This window comes from Hoplias malabaricus, chromosome 16 (assembly GCF_029633855.1).
Source record: "Hoplias malabaricus isolate fHopMal1 chromosome 16, fHopMal1.hap1, whole genome shotgun sequence".
NCBI lineage: Eukaryota > Metazoa > Chordata > Actinopteri > Characiformes > Erythrinidae > Hoplias > Hoplias malabaricus.
In genome coordinates, this window is record NC_089815.1 from 27825404 (window position 1) to 27844452 (window position 19049).

The 19049-nt window shown below is 40.4% G+C and overlaps 2 protein-coding genes across 3 annotated transcripts in view; both read right to left on the bottom strand.

The window, feature by feature from the left end:
* Nucleotides 1–684: 684 nt before the first annotated feature.
* Nucleotides 685–5731, bottom strand: tdo2b (tryptophan 2,3-dioxygenase b). Its single transcript, XM_066647106.1, has 12 exons — nucleotides 5485–5731; nucleotides 5263–5362; nucleotides 5027–5117; nucleotides 4830–4900; nucleotides 4610–4737; nucleotides 4313–4499; nucleotides 3921–4028; nucleotides 3718–3829; nucleotides 2511–2568; nucleotides 2345–2424; nucleotides 2164–2254; nucleotides 685–1645 (listed from the first exon to the last, which is right to left on the bottom strand). Exons 1-12 carry the CDS (start codon nucleotides 5517–5519, stop codon nucleotides 1480–1482), a joined length of 1227 nt encoding a protein of 408 aa, XP_066503203.1. The 5' UTR covers nucleotides 5520–5731; the 3' UTR covers nucleotides 685–1479.
* Nucleotides 5732–7428: 1697 nt separating this feature from the next.
* atp13a3 (ATPase 13A3) overlaps nucleotides 7429–19049 on the bottom strand; it is a 36967-nt gene continuing 25346 nt past the window's right edge. The window contains exons 23-34 of one of the 2 annotated variants that reach the window (XM_066647104.1): nucleotides 18263–18385; nucleotides 18023–18102; nucleotides 17871–17913; nucleotides 17592–17701; nucleotides 17203–17299; nucleotides 16985–17057; nucleotides 16716–16893; nucleotides 16442–16617; nucleotides 16155–16243; nucleotides 15817–15897; nucleotides 14020–14112; nucleotides 7429–12151 (exon numbers count right to left, since the gene is read on the bottom strand). In XM_066647104.1, coding sequence (XP_066503201.1) covers nucleotides 11951–12151; nucleotides 14020–14112; nucleotides 15817–15897; nucleotides 16155–16243; nucleotides 16442–16617; nucleotides 16716–16893; nucleotides 16985–17057; nucleotides 17203–17299; nucleotides 17592–17701; nucleotides 17871–17913; nucleotides 18023–18102; nucleotides 18263–18385 — 1344 coding nt within the window. In that variant the 3' untranslated portion in view covers nucleotides 7429–11950. The remainder of the gene's footprint in view (nucleotides 12152–14019; nucleotides 14113–15816; nucleotides 15898–16154; nucleotides 16244–16441; nucleotides 16618–16715; nucleotides 16894–16984; nucleotides 17058–17202; nucleotides 17300–17591; nucleotides 17702–17870; nucleotides 17914–18022; nucleotides 18103–18262; nucleotides 18386–19049) is intronic. The other variant, XM_066647105.1, reaches the window with a different exon arrangement.

Below are 19049 nucleotides of genomic sequence, written 5' to 3' on the forward strand. Positions count from 1 at the left end.
GTAAGGATGTTTTACTTTAAAGTAGAGATGGAAATGTTTACAGAGATGTTTCTTGGTCGGGACTTGGTTACGCTCTCCCACCGTCAGTGGGAGCAAACACATATTATAGAAAATGGTTATAAACCGATGATACACAGGAAGAGAAGAGACAAACAACTGTGAAAGAGTTCACAGTGACCTAAAACAAAGAGAATCTGAATAAAATATAGAATTAATATGAAATTAATCACTTTCCAACAATCCCCCCATGTGATCATGTAATAATAATAAAACAACGATCAAGGACATGCAGTTGATTAATTACATTTAACACTGCTAAATATTCTGGACTACGCTTACACACCCTGAGGAGTCGCTTGCTATTAGCAGTACCAATGATTTGACGTATTTGACAGGTCGCTCCGGCTATGTGCTTATCCAAAATTTATTCTAGTAATTTCCGATGCGTTTGATCAGCCTCCTCAGACCACAAGTGTTTTTCTTCTCAAATCACTGACCACTCAAATCCAAAACGATCAGCGCTGGCAGCTGATCAGTGAGAAGCCACAGGTCGAGGTCGTTAAACACGACCATTAGCACATACACAAATATTTACACAGCACAAGCACATGGATGTTATTGTGGTTTTGTGATAAGACACAACAAGAGGCAAGCTATAAAAACAATGCGTCTAGAACACCAGGGAAAGTTTATTCACAGTGTTTGCATGTGCAGTACAAAATCAGCACTCCTACTAAAATATATAATCCAATATACATTTTTACACTGCTTAATATTTAATTACATTCGGATACAGTTAACTAAAATACATATGTACAAGATCATCATCAAAACCTGTTTATTGACCTGCCACTCCTTTAAGTGCTGGATGGATTAATGCCTACGGTTACATAAGAGAACTAATAAATACTATGTACAAGGACTACTTGATTGTTTAGCCGTATATCAATTCCTACAAATGTCACCAAGCTGCTGAGTAATTCTGAAGAATTCCTTAAGATCCTACATGCTATACGGACATTAGATATAAATGTAGCATACAGGCTAGGCTACATGGCACATACAGAAGCTATTTCTAAACTCTCATTCCTATGAGGCTACGTAAACAGACTGAAAATGACAAAGCTTGTTAGGTTTTACTGTTGTTAAGTCACATCATCAGAGCTACATCACAGTGTAACATGCTAAGCTACATGCTAAGCTACTGCTAATATCTGTCGTTGTAACATCTCATTTCACTCAAATAAGTGAACTCAATGTCAGCCTTTATAAATCTTCATACAGCTTCATGTCCGTTGTCATGAGCAGCTTATGTAGGTCTGATACTGCCTTATGACCACTGCGCTATGGTGAAATGCTTACAAAATGTACACAAAAGTCAATACATTCTTGCTTATTCCTGGTGTTGACAAACTGCAGCCATTTTTATGGGTGAACCCTGGCATGCATTGACAGCTTATGCCAGATCACTGGGATTGTTTAGTCTTCTTCGCTGCTGCAGGAGCCACAGGAGCTGTACGAGCTGTCATTGCACTCGGCCGTGTACGGAAACTTATGGACGCTGGGATTCAGTTTGGGGACCCAGGCCGGAGGCACCAGGAACGTCGCCAAGTTGAACAAATCCACGAACACTTTGTAACGGTCGCTGAACAAGAAGAGAAGTGTCAGAGCCTCTTATATATCTCGTCAAGTTCAAACAGTCTGTGAATCGACTTAAGTAATGACGTACACAATGCACTGGAAAAGCAGTTACAGACAACGAATGAATTTCAGACTCCTCGAACGGACAAATGAATGAATGAAATCCATTAAGTGAAGTTTCTGTAAACCTTTTGGGAAAGGTTTTTAAACTCACATCACATTCACCATTTAAGAACATCCACTGATGTTCCACTGATGAAGCCCCCAAAAGGGTTCTCCTTCACTTGGGGAAACATATGTAAATACGCTAAATATTAGCGTATTTTTAAGGTGCTTTAGCGTATCTTTAAGGTGCTTTATTCTTGTGCCTTTGAAGGTTCTGCTACAGTTTTGATGAATGAAATCTACCTGTAGAGTACCCTTTTTCCTTTCGTTTTTAAGAGAGTTACTCTTTCTGTTTTTACAGAATATGGAGTGAATGGATTGAAAATAGATCGCAGTGATGTGAGAATTACTTCTGACCTGACAGTAGAGCGCAGGTAATGGTAACCCGAGGATCCTCCTGTTCCTGCTTTACTGCCGATCATTCGGTGCGCCATACACACATGATTATCTGGAGAACAGAGGGTTGGTGCACATTACCGTAAGCATTGCTCTGAATTATGAGCTAAATCAAGGACTGGGTAAAGTTCCCAAATCTTACATCTCCATTTGGTCATAAGAGTGTCAACCTCCATCAGATACGTCAGAAGCTGGAATGGAACTTGAAACCGAGGCTCCTCTCTGAAAGAGGGACCAAGAGAACACCATCTGATGTGTAGTAAGGAAACTATTAAACACCATGCAGTATCTAAAGTTAGATGTCTTACCTGTAAAAGTAAATCATCAGGGCTCCCTGAAGGGCTCTGTAGGAGAGCCGACGATCACCTGTCGAAAAAGAGAAGGATCAGTTCTCAGATTCTTAGGGAAACTCCTCAGTTTTAATATTTGTTATATTTGTTTTACAGGACCCTCAGGATGGATTCTCTAAAATGATTAGTACAATTAATTATCTTACACACTTTATTTTTGTTGTTATAGCAGAAACTCACCAGCAATCTGACTTAAAGGAGCACTACGTAATTTTTCTACCTTAAACTTACAGCTTCAAAATCATTATGATTCTCCACTAATTTGTAATAAGGGGCATAGAGCCTCTGTCATAGTCACTCTAGGCTCAGCACTGTAGAAACTGCGCTATGTAGGTTTTGGAAGGGGCGTAGGCAACCCCCACCCTCCCTCCACCTCCCCATTGATTTCAGTACAGTACTATAAATATGAATTACACTAGGGGGAGCCCCAGAAGCAAAAATCACACAGAGTCCCTTTAAGGTGCATGAAAGATTATTAAAGCCCTACGTGTACATCCAACCATCCATCCATTATCTGTAACCCTTTTCCAGTTCAGAGTTGCGGTGGGTCCAGAGCCTACCTGGAATCATTGGGCGCAAGGCGGGAATACACCCTGGAGGGGGCGCCAGTCCTTCACAGGGCAACACACACTCACACACACACATTCATTTACACACTTACACCTACGGACACTTTTGAGTCGCCAATCCACCTACCAACGTGTGTTTTTGGACTGTGGGAGGAAACCGGAGCACCCCGGAGGAAACCCAAGCAGACACAGGGAGAACACACCACACTCCTCACAGACAGTCACCCGGAGGAAACCCACGCAGACACAGAGAGAACACACCACACTCCTCACAGACAGTCACCCGGAGGAAACCCACGCAGACACAGGGAGAACACACCACATTCCTCACAGACAGTCACCCAGAGGAAACCCACGCAGACACAGAGAGAACACACCACACTCCTCACAGACAGTCACCCAGAGCGGGAATCGAACCCACAACCTCCAGATCCCTGGAGCTCTGTTACTGCGACACTACCTGCTGCACCACAGTGCCGCCGCCTACGTGTACATATTAAATTATTTAGCAACTTGTTTACAATTAATTTCGTCATCAACCAATATTTAATCCTCTGAAATATCAGAATTCGGCTCTTTGCCATCGCTCTGCTCACCTTTGCTTAAGAGATGATCGTGACGTTTGGAGTCAAACAGGGCATTGAAAAGCTCAATCTGTTTGTTAAGATCCTCCAGCATTTCTTGCTTTGTTTCATCATCTGCCATTTTCTGCATGGAGAGAGACGCACAATGCAAATTAGGCCTTGTGTAAAATGACTGTGATTTTAAGACAAATCAACAGAGCTAAAGCTGAACTAACCTCAAGTTTATGCTTCTCCACCCTAAAGCCTTCATCAATGTTTGCTTGCAGTTTTCCCCAGAAGTTAAAGCCATCTTTTTCAAGGCCTGGTGTTCTCTCCAGCCATTGCTACAAGAAACAATAACACAGTTATAGAAAGTAAGATCAATACACCAGTTATCTATATTCGTTTACTGCATTTGTCAGAAGAATATAATAAACAGCAGAATGTTGTTTGCAATAAGTGTAAGGGGCTACACAGGTTATACAGGTAGGCTAATGCAGAGTTAGGAGTCTAGCCCAGGGACTCTTCCTAACATAGAATGGTGGACATGTTGAGGTCCATCCGCAACATCAAGCACCAATCCTTTATGCCCTTGGGGTTATTTATATCATACACTGAGACATCTTACCTCCACCAGCTGTAGCAGAGTAGGCTCCTGCTCTGTTCTGAGTAAAGCTTCACTCTCCTCACCCTGAAAATTGTCTCTGTAATGGCGGCGGTTGTAGGGGACTCTTAGATTTTCCGCCACGCCAATCTTATTCTCAAGAAGTCGAAACTGAAGACTCTGGAAACCTGAAGCTGAAGACAAGTACTCCCTGTAAGACACAGAGCAAGAAAAGAAACGTCTCAAACGTTGTGTGTTATTGTAGCAACTTGTCGAGCTACATTAAAGAAGACACACAACTGAGCAAGTCTGGTTTCGCACCTGAAATCAAAAAAGTCCAGAGCGGTCATGGTCTCGAGGACGGCGAACTGATCCACCAGCAATCTGAAGATCATGGTGATCCTGTGGATCCTGCTCACCACCTTCAGCATGTTCCTCTCATCACGAACCTGGGAAAGAAACGTAGCTCACCACTGCAGCTCTAATCACAGGTCGTGTGCAATACGTGTATCACTAGGAAAATATGAGAATGTCGGCTCACGTGATTGTGGATGAAAAGTTTCCTCACAGAATCCAGCTCCCATATGATCTGTTTAAACCAGAGCTCATAAGCTGGACATAAGAAAATCATGGTTTAATAGATAATATAATACTATAATAGACAAAACAGACAGCGATAAGTTGCAAAAGTGAACCAAGTCTCCAAAGCAGCGATAGGATTAAGTACGTACGAATTACCTTGGTGGGTTACAATGAACAAGTGCTCATCATGGATTTTCTTGCCCCTCACTTCACTCTGCAGAACCTGAGCATTGATAACCTTGTCTAGCTGAAAGGAGATTAATATAAACACAGTTGAAAACCAGTGGACATTCATTCTAATTCTAAACAATCACAGTAATAGTAATATACATTATGATCTTATTTACATATTGATATCTTCTAATGTGTATGAACCATTTAATGGCATCTACCTGCAGATAGTCTCCGTAGCTGATACCTCCTTTGATGGCTTTGTTGATGCCTTTTTGAGAGTCATCCTCCTCATCTGCCGCACTGAGTTTAGATTTTAATCTTCGAATGAGAACCACAGAATTATAAATCAAGCTTATTTTGAATTATTAATAGTTTTTAAACTTAGTGTGAAGAAGTCATTTTGATTTGATTTAAAACATGAAAAAGATATCTCTACATACAGGTGCTGTTTTGTCAGAAAAGGACATCCACTCATGTTTGTCCACAACACAAGTCCTCCACCGACTTAAGCCTTGGTTCTTCCAAAAGTTTTCACAGTGTTCTGGAGGTTTGTCAAGAAGCACAACTATTTAATGGTTTGCTGTGTCCAATCAAAGGCCGGCCACCAATCCCTGCCCATCAAACCCCACACGGTTTCAAACGTAAACGTGTCTGAATGTGTGTGTGTGTGTGTGTGTGTGTGTGTATACACTATTATTTACCCTTGGCTTGCACTTTGCTGTCCTTATCTGAAAGAAAAGTAGTAATGGTAGGGGTCAAATCAACTTTTAAAAAAATTATACACCCAGTTTTAACAACTCATGTAAACACAGCCCCTTTAAGTCAAGGTTAAGACGTTGTGCTCATTGTACATGCAAGTTAACCAGGGCTTTAACAACGTCAAATAAAATATCTAACAGGAAAAGAGCTTTACGTTGTACCAATCTCAATTCAACCTGTCACATGTCATGGTGCCTGGGTAAATATTTACCATCGAATGTAAACACAAGCAGTCAATGACCGGGCAGAATGGGAGATGGGCTAATATGACGAGGTCTGGCATGGTGTTGGGTTGCCCCAGAGTAAGACTGAAAGACAAATGTATATTCCACTGTATCCAAATGTCCATAAGCACCCATTATATTTAGTTTGTGCTGCTACTTTAAGGTAAGGACAGAGATGAATGCTGTGCACCTCCACTTGTACAATCTGCATAAAACATGAAACGACATGGGGCTCTGGAGCAGCGAAATAGGAGCCCGAGGTCGCAAGGCCAAATGGCAAATGTGAGCTTATAAAGATGGTCCATTCATTTTAAGGAAAGGTAGAGTGACTTTTGTGATCCAGAGCTAATCATCAATTGCCAGTACCTGACCTCAGTAATGCTCTTGTGGCTGCATTTTGGAGCAGGTCTTTTAGCCACATAGTGAGGCTCTATGAGGTCACTTCCGTAAAAGTTGCAAGAATGTAAATTACCTCAGTGATTTATTGCACCACAACCAATGAATAACAAATGGAACAACTACTGATTATATAAGATATGTGCAATTGTATCACGTGGTCTTCTGCACCTTTCCTCACGAGGACGCCATATTCCAGAAACGTCTGACTCAATAAAACTAAAGACCAATCGATATCTGTCCAACCCCAGCAGTGCCTCAGATCAAAGGTCACAGAGGGCTGGGATTTTGTGGCTGTTGGGTTTAGGTGTACATTTATTAATTTCAAAACTCATGAACAACAAAGACCATGTGCACACGTGTGCTACATCACAGGTCGTACTAGTTTTGTACGATGACCCCTTCACAAAACAGGGTCAAAGTTAATACGGGACTCTCATGTGAGTTGTTTTTTAAATATTAAGTGACCAAATGTGAGGTTCAAAATCTCCATGAATCACCAATACTGTGTTATTGTGGTAAACTCATTGTGGTTAAAATGGGCCAAGAGCATTTTGTAATGTGTAGTAAACGTCCCAGTCATGTCTCGAGAAAAGTCTGTATGATTGGAGCAGAGAGGGGGAATAAACCTTTGATATTTTGGCAAAGAAAAAAAACACCCTGCATCTGATCAATGCAATGTTGAACCTTCCAGTCCAGCACTTTCCGAATATTATCAGCTTTCTGCACACCACAACACCTGTTCTGACCAAAACATTATGACACTTGTCTAAACGACTCAGACATGAACTTACTGTTTACTTGCTGCCTTCTATATCCTACCCTTCGCCAGGGTCAATTTTAATGATATAAAAGTGTCTATGGTATATTTAGGAATAATGATAAAAGAAAAACAAATGGATCATCTTTTATCATTTATTTAAAAAAAAAAAAAAAAAAAAAAAAAATCAAAGTCAAATTTACAATCATCATCATCAAAAGAAAAACAAAACAAAAAAAGCAACACAAAATCAAATGCAAATAAAAAATAAATAGAAAATAAATTACAGATGATAAAAAGTGTCTACTTTACAATTTTCTACAAAAAGGGGATAAAAAAAAAAAAAAAAAAAAGTTATCTCACTGTTGTTGGATCCCGGGTGCAGATTTATTAGTGAGACACAGATGACGTCCAAAACACTGACTCACTTTTGTCCCCCCATTAGGTCATTTATTCAGCGCCAATCATTTATAACAAATAACAATATATTTCCCTGAGGAAATGAAAAGGTGAATTAAAAAACAAAGAAAAGAAAATTGACGCTGTCCAATTAAAAACACGCACCTCCATTTCTAGTTTAATACCTCATTTGAACACAGCAGCTGCCCTTCACATCATCTGAAAATTCCATGACGAAAGAACCAATAGAAATGCTCCTAAATGACCTGGTGTCAAATCGTTTTACAGTATTTCCGTTGAAAGTTAAGAAGAAGGTTAGTAAAGTTACTATTTAAGGAGATACGTGTTTTTAAATCGGACAGTGATGATATTTCGTAAGCAAATCCGTATGTACAGGCGTACACCTATGGTACAAAAAATAATAACGGGGCAAACAGGATTCACACGTGTGCTGAGCTTAGGTCTGTGCAGATTTAATGGCCTTAATATCACTATCGTCATGGAAATCTGCACTTCACATATCAGCACACTATGAACATATTGAAACTAATAAGGACAGCCATCGTTTACATAAGCATTTCTAGGTGTGTCTACAGGTATTATTTTTAATATCAGACATCCTGACCTCCTGCCTAGCGCAGGACAGAAAAATACACAACCCTTTGTCTAAGACAGCATGCTATTCACCCTCAGTTGATTTTCTGTACCTTTTTTTTTTCAGAGATCTACTTATGTCAAAATACAACGGAAACAGAGTTTATATAAACTCCCAAATATCTACTTTGCAGTTGTGAGTGCCCATGAAATACATTTAAAGGTATAAGTGTCAAAAGGGAAACCATCCCCTAGCACTAAGATGCAATGAAATGTAAGGTGTCATTTTATTTTAAAGCTGCACTTTGTATTTGTTGGGGATTTGGAGACCTCTCTGGTGGAAATGTGGAAATGCACACAATGACTTCGAATGACTTCTGACTTGGTAAACTTATTTCTCACAGATTTAACCAAATAAGCTCACATAGTGCAGATTTCTGTCTTATTAAGGTCTTTTCTCTGGTCAGTGAAGCCCAAATTAGATATTTGTAAATGATTTATTCACTGTGCACTTGCATTTATTTGTTGCATATTAGTATATAATTAGAGCTCTGTTGTACGTCACTATTAATTGCATAATCAACTGTTATTAAAATTTTGTAGAGACCATCTAATGCAAACTATCAAGCATGGATTATAATCTATAAATTTTATTCCTGTAGGTCAAGATCATTAGTGTTAAGATCATTACTTTAGTGTAGCTTCTTACACAAGTTTGGGAGTGTTTCATAACTCATTAATAGGTTCCATATTCATAATTATAGCTGAAATTCTGTATGGCAAATTTAGGTAAAACAACATGTGGTAGATTTTTGCTGACAACTGACATATTTAGCAATGTTTAATCTCTGATTAGTGAGGACTAGTGCGTTATAGAAAACGTCACACACCTTGAAGTATTAGAAGCAATAACCCAGAATATAATGCTACAATGCTAATTAATTTCATAATTCATGCCCAATAATTTACACACCAGTGTCTCAGATATTGACTACTGCATTAGTAGGAGTGTTGACTAGTACAGTTTAACACACAGGGAATAAGCCATATGTGACTATGGTTTCACTAAGTGAAGAAAAAGACCTTATTAAAACCAAAATATGTGTTCTCTACAATTCAGTGTGTTACAGAAATGTCATACAAAGTATCCTCTAACATTAAGTAATTTAAATAAAAGTTCCCCCCAATGAGAAACTCACGCTTCACCTATGAGTTGATGCTGAAAAGTTAGGGACAAAGCACCAAAGCGATTGTCGTGTTTTGAGCCAGATCCAGCGCATAGACTGTGTGAAATCCCTTATGCGTCTGTTTATTTGTTTTCATTGCTTTTTAAGGGTCCCAAGGACATTACTGACTCTGATCATCTCAAACAGTTACAGTAATAAATTTAATCAATTCATTTTTCTGCGGAAAAAATGCCCAAATCTCATTTGTGCCGAAGACAATGGATGATCAGCAGGGGAACAATCAGTGACAGGGCGCGGACATTACACACACACACACACACACAGAGACCGTAGAACATGATCATTTACCATATGAATGAGTACCAAAGGATAACAAAGAAGAAATAAACAACAACAACAACAATAACAACAACAACAAAACCCTCTAAAGCTACAGCCCTTATTTAGATTTAAAAAAAAAAAAAAAAAAGATCAAGGCCCCAAACACAAATATTGACAGCTGATTCTGCAGCCACCTTTGAGCAAGCATAAATAAACGTATATTTTCAGAGAGATATACACGCAGCAGAAGCCTATGAGTCAACAATAAAATATCAGTCATTTTCATTGTAGTTTTGAAGGTTGGTTTCCTTGCAGCACGCAAACTATTTTTGTTCCAGATACTGAAATAAATGTCAGTTTTCTCTTTCCGTATCACAACAAACACACATTCCTTCAACCAAAGGGAAGCTGGTCGATGTTTTGATGTTTCGTAAAAGCAAGGTTTTCTTGATTATTTGTCTATTTAAATATGTATTGGAAAACCGAACAGGTTCAAGTAAAAGACAAAAGGCTGTCAAATCTTTGTGAAAGTGATTCAGTCCGTCGCAAATCTGAAATGTTACTGAAATTTATCACCGAAATGTCACCGAGCGTCCAATCCAGCAGATTCAGCCATAACAGGCATTTTTATTGGCTTGCAGCTTTACTCTGCACAAACTGTTGTGTCGTTGTGAAAAGAAACACTGTGTTGACTGATAAAGTCCTGAGTACAAAAAAAAAAACACATGGACTGAATCTTAAAAACAGAAATCACTGAATCTTAAAAAAATCAGACTTTGGATCTGAATCGGTCTCATCTGTTGTTCTGGAATGGAATATACATTCATTACATTTTAATCGATATGTCAAAATAATCCGATGTCTCTGAAGAGAAGGACATCTTAACACTGCATGTGGATGACAATGGACTGAACTAAAGTGAGTGTGTTCCTGGACTAAGGAGTCAGACGAGAGGTAGCCTTGACTTTGCCTGGGTTCGCTGCACCGTCGACAAAGTTAACATCTGAAAACGGTATCACCTTGCTTTCCATGTTATGACAGATTTACTAAAAGCTCTATTTGGATAATGGGACAGAAAACAACATGAAGAAGTGATGAAGCATGGGCAGAACCATTGTAGCTGTTACAGAAAATCTGGCGAATGTGTGGATCCTAAAACCGTGTGTTATGTTTCAGTCCCATTTTCCAGTACAGTATCGATAGTGGTTGAAGCAGGAGCTACGTCAAACGTTACTACAACAGTTCTATAGCCGTAGGAGTTTTGCGTAATGAACATTTTCCAAGTACTTTATCATAACTACCCCCCACCCTCTCAAACACTTCCCAGGAATAATAATTATTCAGTGTATACTGGCCATCTCATTGGCTGGCCGCTTTGCTGATTCAGATTGCCTTAAGTGAATGTATAGTTTTCAAACAAATATATAATCACTGAGTGATAACCGGCCATTATCGTATGAGCTGTGGCAGCCAAGCTAGCGCTGCTAACAAGGTGACCATCCGGTGCTGCCCATAGGTATCAACTATGCCCTTTTAAGAGAGAGTACAAATGGCCTTTCACTAATAAATCACAACTCTATTCTTCCATGGGAAGAGATACAAAAAAGGAAAGGATTTTGAGTGTTTACAGGTTTTTAAAAAATGGCTGCAAATACTGTATCCTGAAGCTGTTATAATTTGGTTGGCTCTACATGCAGAATGCTGATGATGTTTCCAAGGGTTTAGCATGCAACCCCCACCGCACAGCCCCATTCAACATCAAAGATGTGGCAAACAGCACAATGCATCACACATGGTTTGGAGGAACCAGCTCCGCTACCAAATTTATTCCGATGTCGGTGTGCAGACCGGGTCCTTGGGAAAACTTTAAAATAGTTTGAACATTGTGAAAATGAAGATAATTATTGTTGATGGTTGCATCCTGTTACTGGTCTTGTGGATTTAGGCCCAACCCCTGGGGTGGAGCATCCATAGTTCCCAGCCCATGATGCCCACCCACCCAAAGTAAGGGGCGGGACGAAGGAAATTGAAGCAGCACAAAAAGGAAGAAAATAAAAATAGTAGCTCATGTTGACAGTGTGAGCATCACCTCACCTCATTGGACTCTCCGTCTGGTCATGGTGGTGAAAAAAAAAGAAAAACCCCACACACTGCTTCCTAAGTCTTTCCACAACTTACATGTGACATGTCTCATCATGACAGAGAACATTCCCCATCAGTGGTGGTCCCAGTGCAAATGAAAGCATTTGAATGATGTGGGCGGGGGCTAGGAAGCAGACATGATTTGGTAAGAGCCATTTTCTGGCAGAGGGGCAGGTTTGGCTTCTGTGGTGGTTTTGGGTTTGGGAGGCCAGTCTGGGTCCACACTCAGTTCCTTGGCCAGATGCATGTAACGAGCCTTGGGTACCTGCCTCCTCCGGCAGCAGAGCCAGGAGAGGGGCTTGGATCCACACCAGTCTAGTCCACCCTACACACACACAGCGTAAAACAGGAAAACAGAGAGGAAGAAAGGAGAAGAAGAAGAAAAGATCATCTGTTTTCATCTGCTCTTACAATAAAAACCTTTCAAAGCTGAGATGGCACTGGGCAATGCTAAAGATGAAAGCAACTTACAAACACTGTTGCATTTGAGCAAATATAATATGTTTTATTCTGAACTGCAGGGGAGAGTGGTGCACAAACTAACACTGGCTAAAATGCAACATGGGTACTTGTGTAGTTGGAGTCATGGTAAAGGTAGTTTTAGGCATGCTGAAGTTAGTGGGTAATGCAGTGTTACAACTAACTCTCCTAAACTACACAGTGATGGAAAGCCGTACTCCATTTTAAATGCTAAATTATAAATATTATGATTATTATTCTAGAAGAATCTATTTTTTTTTTACTTTGTGGTAAATACCACATGACAATCTTTTCAGTTATCATATTTATTATAATGTATGCATTTTTTACGGCACGGTGGCGCAGGAGTGTGGTGTGTTCTCCCTGTGTCTGCGTGGGTTTCCTCCGGGTGACTGTCTGTGAGGAGTGTGGTGTGTTCTCCCTGTGCCTGCGTGGGTTTCCTCCGGGTGACTGTCTGTGAGGAGTGTGGTGTGTTCTCCCTGTGTCTGCGTGGGTTTCCTCCGGGTGACTGTCTGTGAGGAGTGTGGTGTGTTCTCTCTGTGTCCGCGTGGGTTTCCTCCGGGTGCTCTGGTTTCCTCCCACAGTCCAAAAACACACGTTGGTAGGTGGACTGGCGACTCAAAAGTGTCCGTAGGTGTGAGTGAATGTGTGTGTGTCTGTGTTGCCCTGTGAAGGACTGCCGCCCCCTCCAGGGTGTATTCCAACCTTGCGCCCAATGATTCCAGGTGGGCTCTGGACCCACCGTGACCCTGAACTGGATAAATGCTTACAGATAATGAATGAATAAATGAATGAATGAATGAATGATTTTGCAAACCGAGGCTGGTTCACACCATATGAACTACTTTTAATTTGACCTGATTTAACATACATCACCACATACTGGGTTATTTGTAACAATGGCATTCATCATACAATCAGCTAAACAGGTCATAAACAGATAAAAATCACAGTTTATGTTTTTTTTTTTTTTTTTTTTTTTATGTGTCAGTGACATATAGGCCTCTATCTTTAAATATTTGTATAAAATACATTAAATATTAACATATGATTAAACCGATTAGTTTGTGCATCACGTTCCTGTACGTCTCGCATTTTAAGCTTCGTTAAAACTGACTCACATTTGGGATAGACACAAAGCCAAAGAGGCAGTATACTCCACTATGTAGTAAAATACATCTCTGTGGATTTTAAACCAATGCCAATGTTAAAATCCAGCACTGTTCCCAGATCTAGATGGCACAAAGCGAAACAGGGAAAACCTTTTATCCCTCTCCTTTAGGCTCAGCTGGAAACATACCTTGACCATGATCCCCCACACACCCAGTTCTAACAGAGAGAAAGCATTGGAGATGCATGCAGAGGTTGCATAGATTAGCCACTACACAGGGAGTATTAGAGGAAGGAAGAAGGTCGGGGGGGGTAATCGTAACCTCCGTAGCATGATATACAGGATGTGCCCACTAGGGGGCTCCCTGGTAGCGTTCAGAGAAATCATGTTTTTGCGCATGCATAAGTCAAACGTTACAACAGGGTGCTGAGTCACACAGTGCAGAAGAGAGGGGAGAAGGAAGAAGAGAGAGGGGAAAAGAACCATAGAGCTCCAGAAAAAGAAGGAAAAAGGAAGGGGAGAGAGAGAGAAAGAGCGAGAGAGACAAATAGAACGAGAATGTGAAAACGGCAACGGTGAACAGAAGTGTCAGATTTCCCAACCTGTGGTGGCGGGGTGGCTGGGAGGATGCCATAGCTGCTCTGCTTGTCTCGGCTGAACACAAGCTTCCATAAGACGACGTCAAGGACGAAGGTCTATGGAATATCGCAGTGGGGCGGAAAGAATGAAGAGAGCTACTGATCACATCGCTTTCATAAGATCTCAAGTGCTTCAGCAATTTGGTTTGAGCAGCAAAACTAAATATAAAACACCTATTCAGAAGGGCAGTGATTTCAGGCTGTGCGTTAGTCATATGGAGAGAGACAGGGAGAGAGCCAAGGAGTTATGTTGGACAATTAGAGGAAAAAAATAAATAAAAATTAAACAAATATAGTCAGCACTTCAATTCCAGTTCATGGATCATTGGGCATGGTCAACACTGTAGCCTCTAATCACATGATTGTTTACTACAGTAGGGATCATGTCTGCTGATTGGCTAAAACATGGCGGTTCTTGTGGGGAGCGACGGGAACTACGTCACCTGCGCTCAATAGCAGGTGGCTCATTGGCTTAAGAGACTATTGGGAGAAGCTTACTGATAATACCACTACAGAGCAGTGCAAAGCTGAGAGCCGGCAGCTGTCAATCACTGACGTTTCCCCGCCCAGAGGCATAGGTCCTGAGGTGGAGAGGGAGGTATTTTCTCTGGGTTTCTAGGTTCTTGGGATTTTGAAGGCAGTCAAAGGGAACTGACAGTGGATATGATCACACTACACATTTCAGAGCTCAGCTGTAATTGGACAGCAGACCGGAATTATGATGCATATGAATGCATTTTGTGTGTGTGTGTGTGTGTATATATATATATGACACAGTGTATGTGTGTATTAGGACCTGCAGTGTTGTGCCAAAGTCAGAAATCACCATTCATTAACTTCATTTACAAGCAAAATGGCCATTAAATACTATAAAAATAAATATTAGTATCACTAAATCACAACAAAACTTTACAAAAATTATACACAACCCTTTCCTACTTTAAGTAATAATACTGTGTCCATGTGCTTGTATTTTTTCAAGGAAATTTGCAGGGACACAAAGTATATTCTTAGAATTTTGGCAGAAAACAATCCAGACCACATTCAGAGAGAGAGAGAGAGAGAGAGATTATGGTCGAGTCAGGGATTGCCGGTCCATTGTTTTGAGAATGCCTGTAGCCTCAAATATTGATTCAGTATCCTTGTCAGTGCCCTGTTGGTCTACCAGGTCTTTCTTGCACAGTCCTTAGGTGCATTAATTACTGCATCATGCTTTGGTTATTATTTAATTGTTAAAATGTATTTAAGAACCTTTAATTTCTCCATTCCTGTTTCAGTTCAATTAAATCCAAATCTACGACTATGAATGTGTACTTAATGGCCAATTTGACTGGAAATTAAATAAACAACAGATGGCCTGATTTTCGCACAGTAAAGTATATAGTGAGCGGTCTTTTGTGACTAATAGCCAGACAGAGAATGAACTGGGATGTTTTCATTGGGTTACAGCATTAGCAGATACACCTAATGAGTTAAGACAGCGTTTGATGGCTTGGTAAACTTCACCGAACACATTTAAAAAGGACATCCTTTAAGGAAAGGTGTTAAACATAACGTAGCACAGTCCTAAACTCATTAGTCCTTACTGCTTAAAATACAGGAGACTAATTAATAAAGTAAATCTGTTAATAGATATGATCTCAGTTAACTTTCTTTTTGTTTAAAAAACTAGTAAATGTTAGTACGTATGTCTACCTTGCAAAGAACTAGATGATACAAGTAGAGTATATGATAAACAGAATTTTGTGGTGCCTGACTTACCTCCACAAAGACAGACACAGCAGCATTGACCAGCACTATAACTACCAAAGTGAGTCTCCACTTGAAAGGAACACACACAATCTAGAGGAGACAAAAAAGCATCCAGCTCACATTTTAAACATTGTATCAACCAGCACTTGGTTCAAAAACAGGTCACATTTACACAAGAGGAAAAATATATAGTTGCATACTACTGAATTGTTTGATTTTACAGTAATACCAATGCACAGACACTGCATTTCAAGTGTTATAATAACATACAATCATGGCATGTGCAATGGTTCCTACACCTGCTTTCATGCCTTAATATAAATAAAGGAAGGTTCAGTAGGACTTACCTCTAAAGCATCATCAATAGCGGAAATAGGGTAAAGCATAATGAAGAGCAGGAACACGTAGAGGCTGAGCACAGACACCATAAAGGGCCCTGAAAACAAACACACGAACACACACTTTCACAGGTAGACCTAGTTTGACTCATCCTAACCAGTCTAATAATGCTTTAACATCAATCTTCAAGGAAAGAACTCAATGCTAAAAGTATCGATCAATGATAATGTAGGGTTTCCTACTGCCCTTTATTTTATTATTATTTACATTCAGTACAATGAAATATCGCTCTCACAGTTTTTGTAGCTGGGCTGACGGAAGGGTTTTCCTTTGGAGAAAACTATGGCGACGATGAGGTACTGAAAGGAGGACACGTAGAATAGAGTAGTGTTCTCGTAGTTTTTAATGTTGTGTTCGTCCATCTCTGTGGAGTTCTCTGAGGTGTTGGTGTGGAAGGAGATGTTGCAGGCACTGAAGGCGAGCAAGGAAAAGTATCGTTCATTTTAGCATGTGTTAAGCAAAGCTTGTAGGATGAGTTTTTTAAATGAATGATGTGCGCAAGAACTCACTCTGACTCCGGTGACCAGGACTCATACCAGCTCTCCTGACGGACCCAGAGGAAGGCGAGGGTTTGGAAGCCCAGGCAGATGAGGATCTGTGTCAATACAGAGAAGAGCAGAGGCCCGGAGATCAGACCGGACGGCGGCCGCCGAGGCACCAGATCCTTCCATGCGGAATTTAAACTCACTATGAGAGAAAGAAAATGAGTAAATTAGTTCTCCAGGGAATAGCAGAGCTAATCTAGTGATGTTAGACGCCTCAGACGAATGATACTCACTGGTAAACACAATAATGAGGATGATGGCGACATCAATGAAGAGAAACTGGAAGTCCCCAAGGTTGCTGAGAATCTAAAATAGTACTTTCAGTGAGTCTTATGATCATAGAAATTCAGTTTTAACTTTGAATAATGACAAAAATAGCTGAAGATAACACATTAAAGCGAGAGAATATAATTTGATTAAACATTTGCTGAAGGCCTAAAAGGGCACTCACATAGTAGAGCAAGGTGACACTGATGTACTGGATGATGCTGTAAAGGGCCATGAACTTGAACACACAGAAAGATGTGATGAGGGCAGCTCGACCTTCCCTGCAGAGACATGCGGTTCAGAAGGCATCCAAAAATCATGTTGATGTTTTACCATAGTAAGAGTGTCAAATCTGAGCAACGTTATAATAATAACAATGTTTAGTTAAGTTTAAGGACATCAGCAAAGACTGTAAAAGAAATATCGTGGAGGTTTGCTGCACATATTCGCCTGTAGGTGGCACCAGAATCCATGAGTATGCACAAGAGTTTTCAGTCACTATTACTCTTGCTGACACATGCTTTGCCCATAGGGCTCCATCTAAGCTTTGTGTGTTCAACTAGAACGTCATACCTGATGAGGTTGGGCACACAGGAAATGTTGGGAGTTCTGGAGGTGAAAGGAGAGGCCACTGATGCCTCCAGCTCAGAGAGAGAGATGCCACTGTGAGCTCTCTTCAACGCCTAAAGAGGGAGAAAGGGGCGGCGACAGTTACAAAAGAAACACTGCTGCCTCACAGGAGAAATGCAGGAACCAAAAAAACTCCACAGCATTTTAGACTGAATGCCTTACAACATTAAACTAGTCCAAAAGCAAGTAACGTGAACCACTGTAAAGCGAAGATGGACTTACGCCACAGTCGTTGGCACCATCTCCGCACATCCCAACAAAGTAACTAGACAAGAGGAAGGTATGCAATCAAGAACGTGAACATTTTACATATACACATGTATTTTAAGGAGTAGATAAGCCTGTGGAACAATGTACGTGTGTATAATACCCACTCTACACTCTGTAGTGTCTCCACTAGCTGGGTCTTCTGGTCTGGAGCCATTCGCGCAAATACTGTCCCATGCAAAACCAGCTACAGAGAAGTACCAATGAAAAGAGATATAAAATGGTTGCACCAATAACAAACAACATTACTAATAAACAGATAACAAACGTGTACACACATAACTCATTTTTAACTCATATTTTTGGACATTATGTGTAAATATATATATGTTTCCAGGCATGCTGACCTTCTGTAGCAAATCCTGGAAGTGCTCAGTAATAACAGCATATGATTTGCCACTCATGGCGAAGTGGTACTGCTCCAGAGGCTTCTGTTCCTCAGGCTTGTCCTCCACACTGATCTCCACCTCCTGTAACCGAGCATAGAACAACGTCTGTTATAAATAAGCACAGTTTAAGCCAAACCCAAGTCTGACTAACACTCGTAAAATAATCTATTAACCATAACATATATTTTTGATTGCTACTCGTAAAAATGCTAAATCAATAAACAGAATGCAGACACTAGACATTTGTCACAGTGGCTTTCTCCCCCTTTTTTTTTTTAAACAACAAATTTCCAAACACTAGGCCAGCAGTGGAGAACAATTCCCTCATTCTTTTGATTCACCCAATTCTTGCGAGCTAAGTACACTGCTGTATTTCAAGTCACGCTTGGCTTTCTTATGTTGGTGCCAAAATAACTGAGCAGGCTCCAAATTAAAGTATTTGCCCACAAACTGGAGAAAGGTTGGATTGTGCTCCTGAGACAAGAGCTTGGGCCAAATAGTTTACAAGAAAGTTTGTCTACTCGACAATCATGTTGCTAAGACTAGGCTCCCATCTCTTTGAATGGAGAAAGATCTATAAACCCGAAGCTAAAAGCCACATTAACATTTCAAAAGCATACCTGAAATGATCTCAGTCCTCTGGCATATCCCAACAGTGACAGAGGGCTTTTTTACCCGTTAGTCGAAGCGTGGGGTTTCCCTCTCATCAAAATGATGTCATGTAGTGTTATGATCTCGATTATGA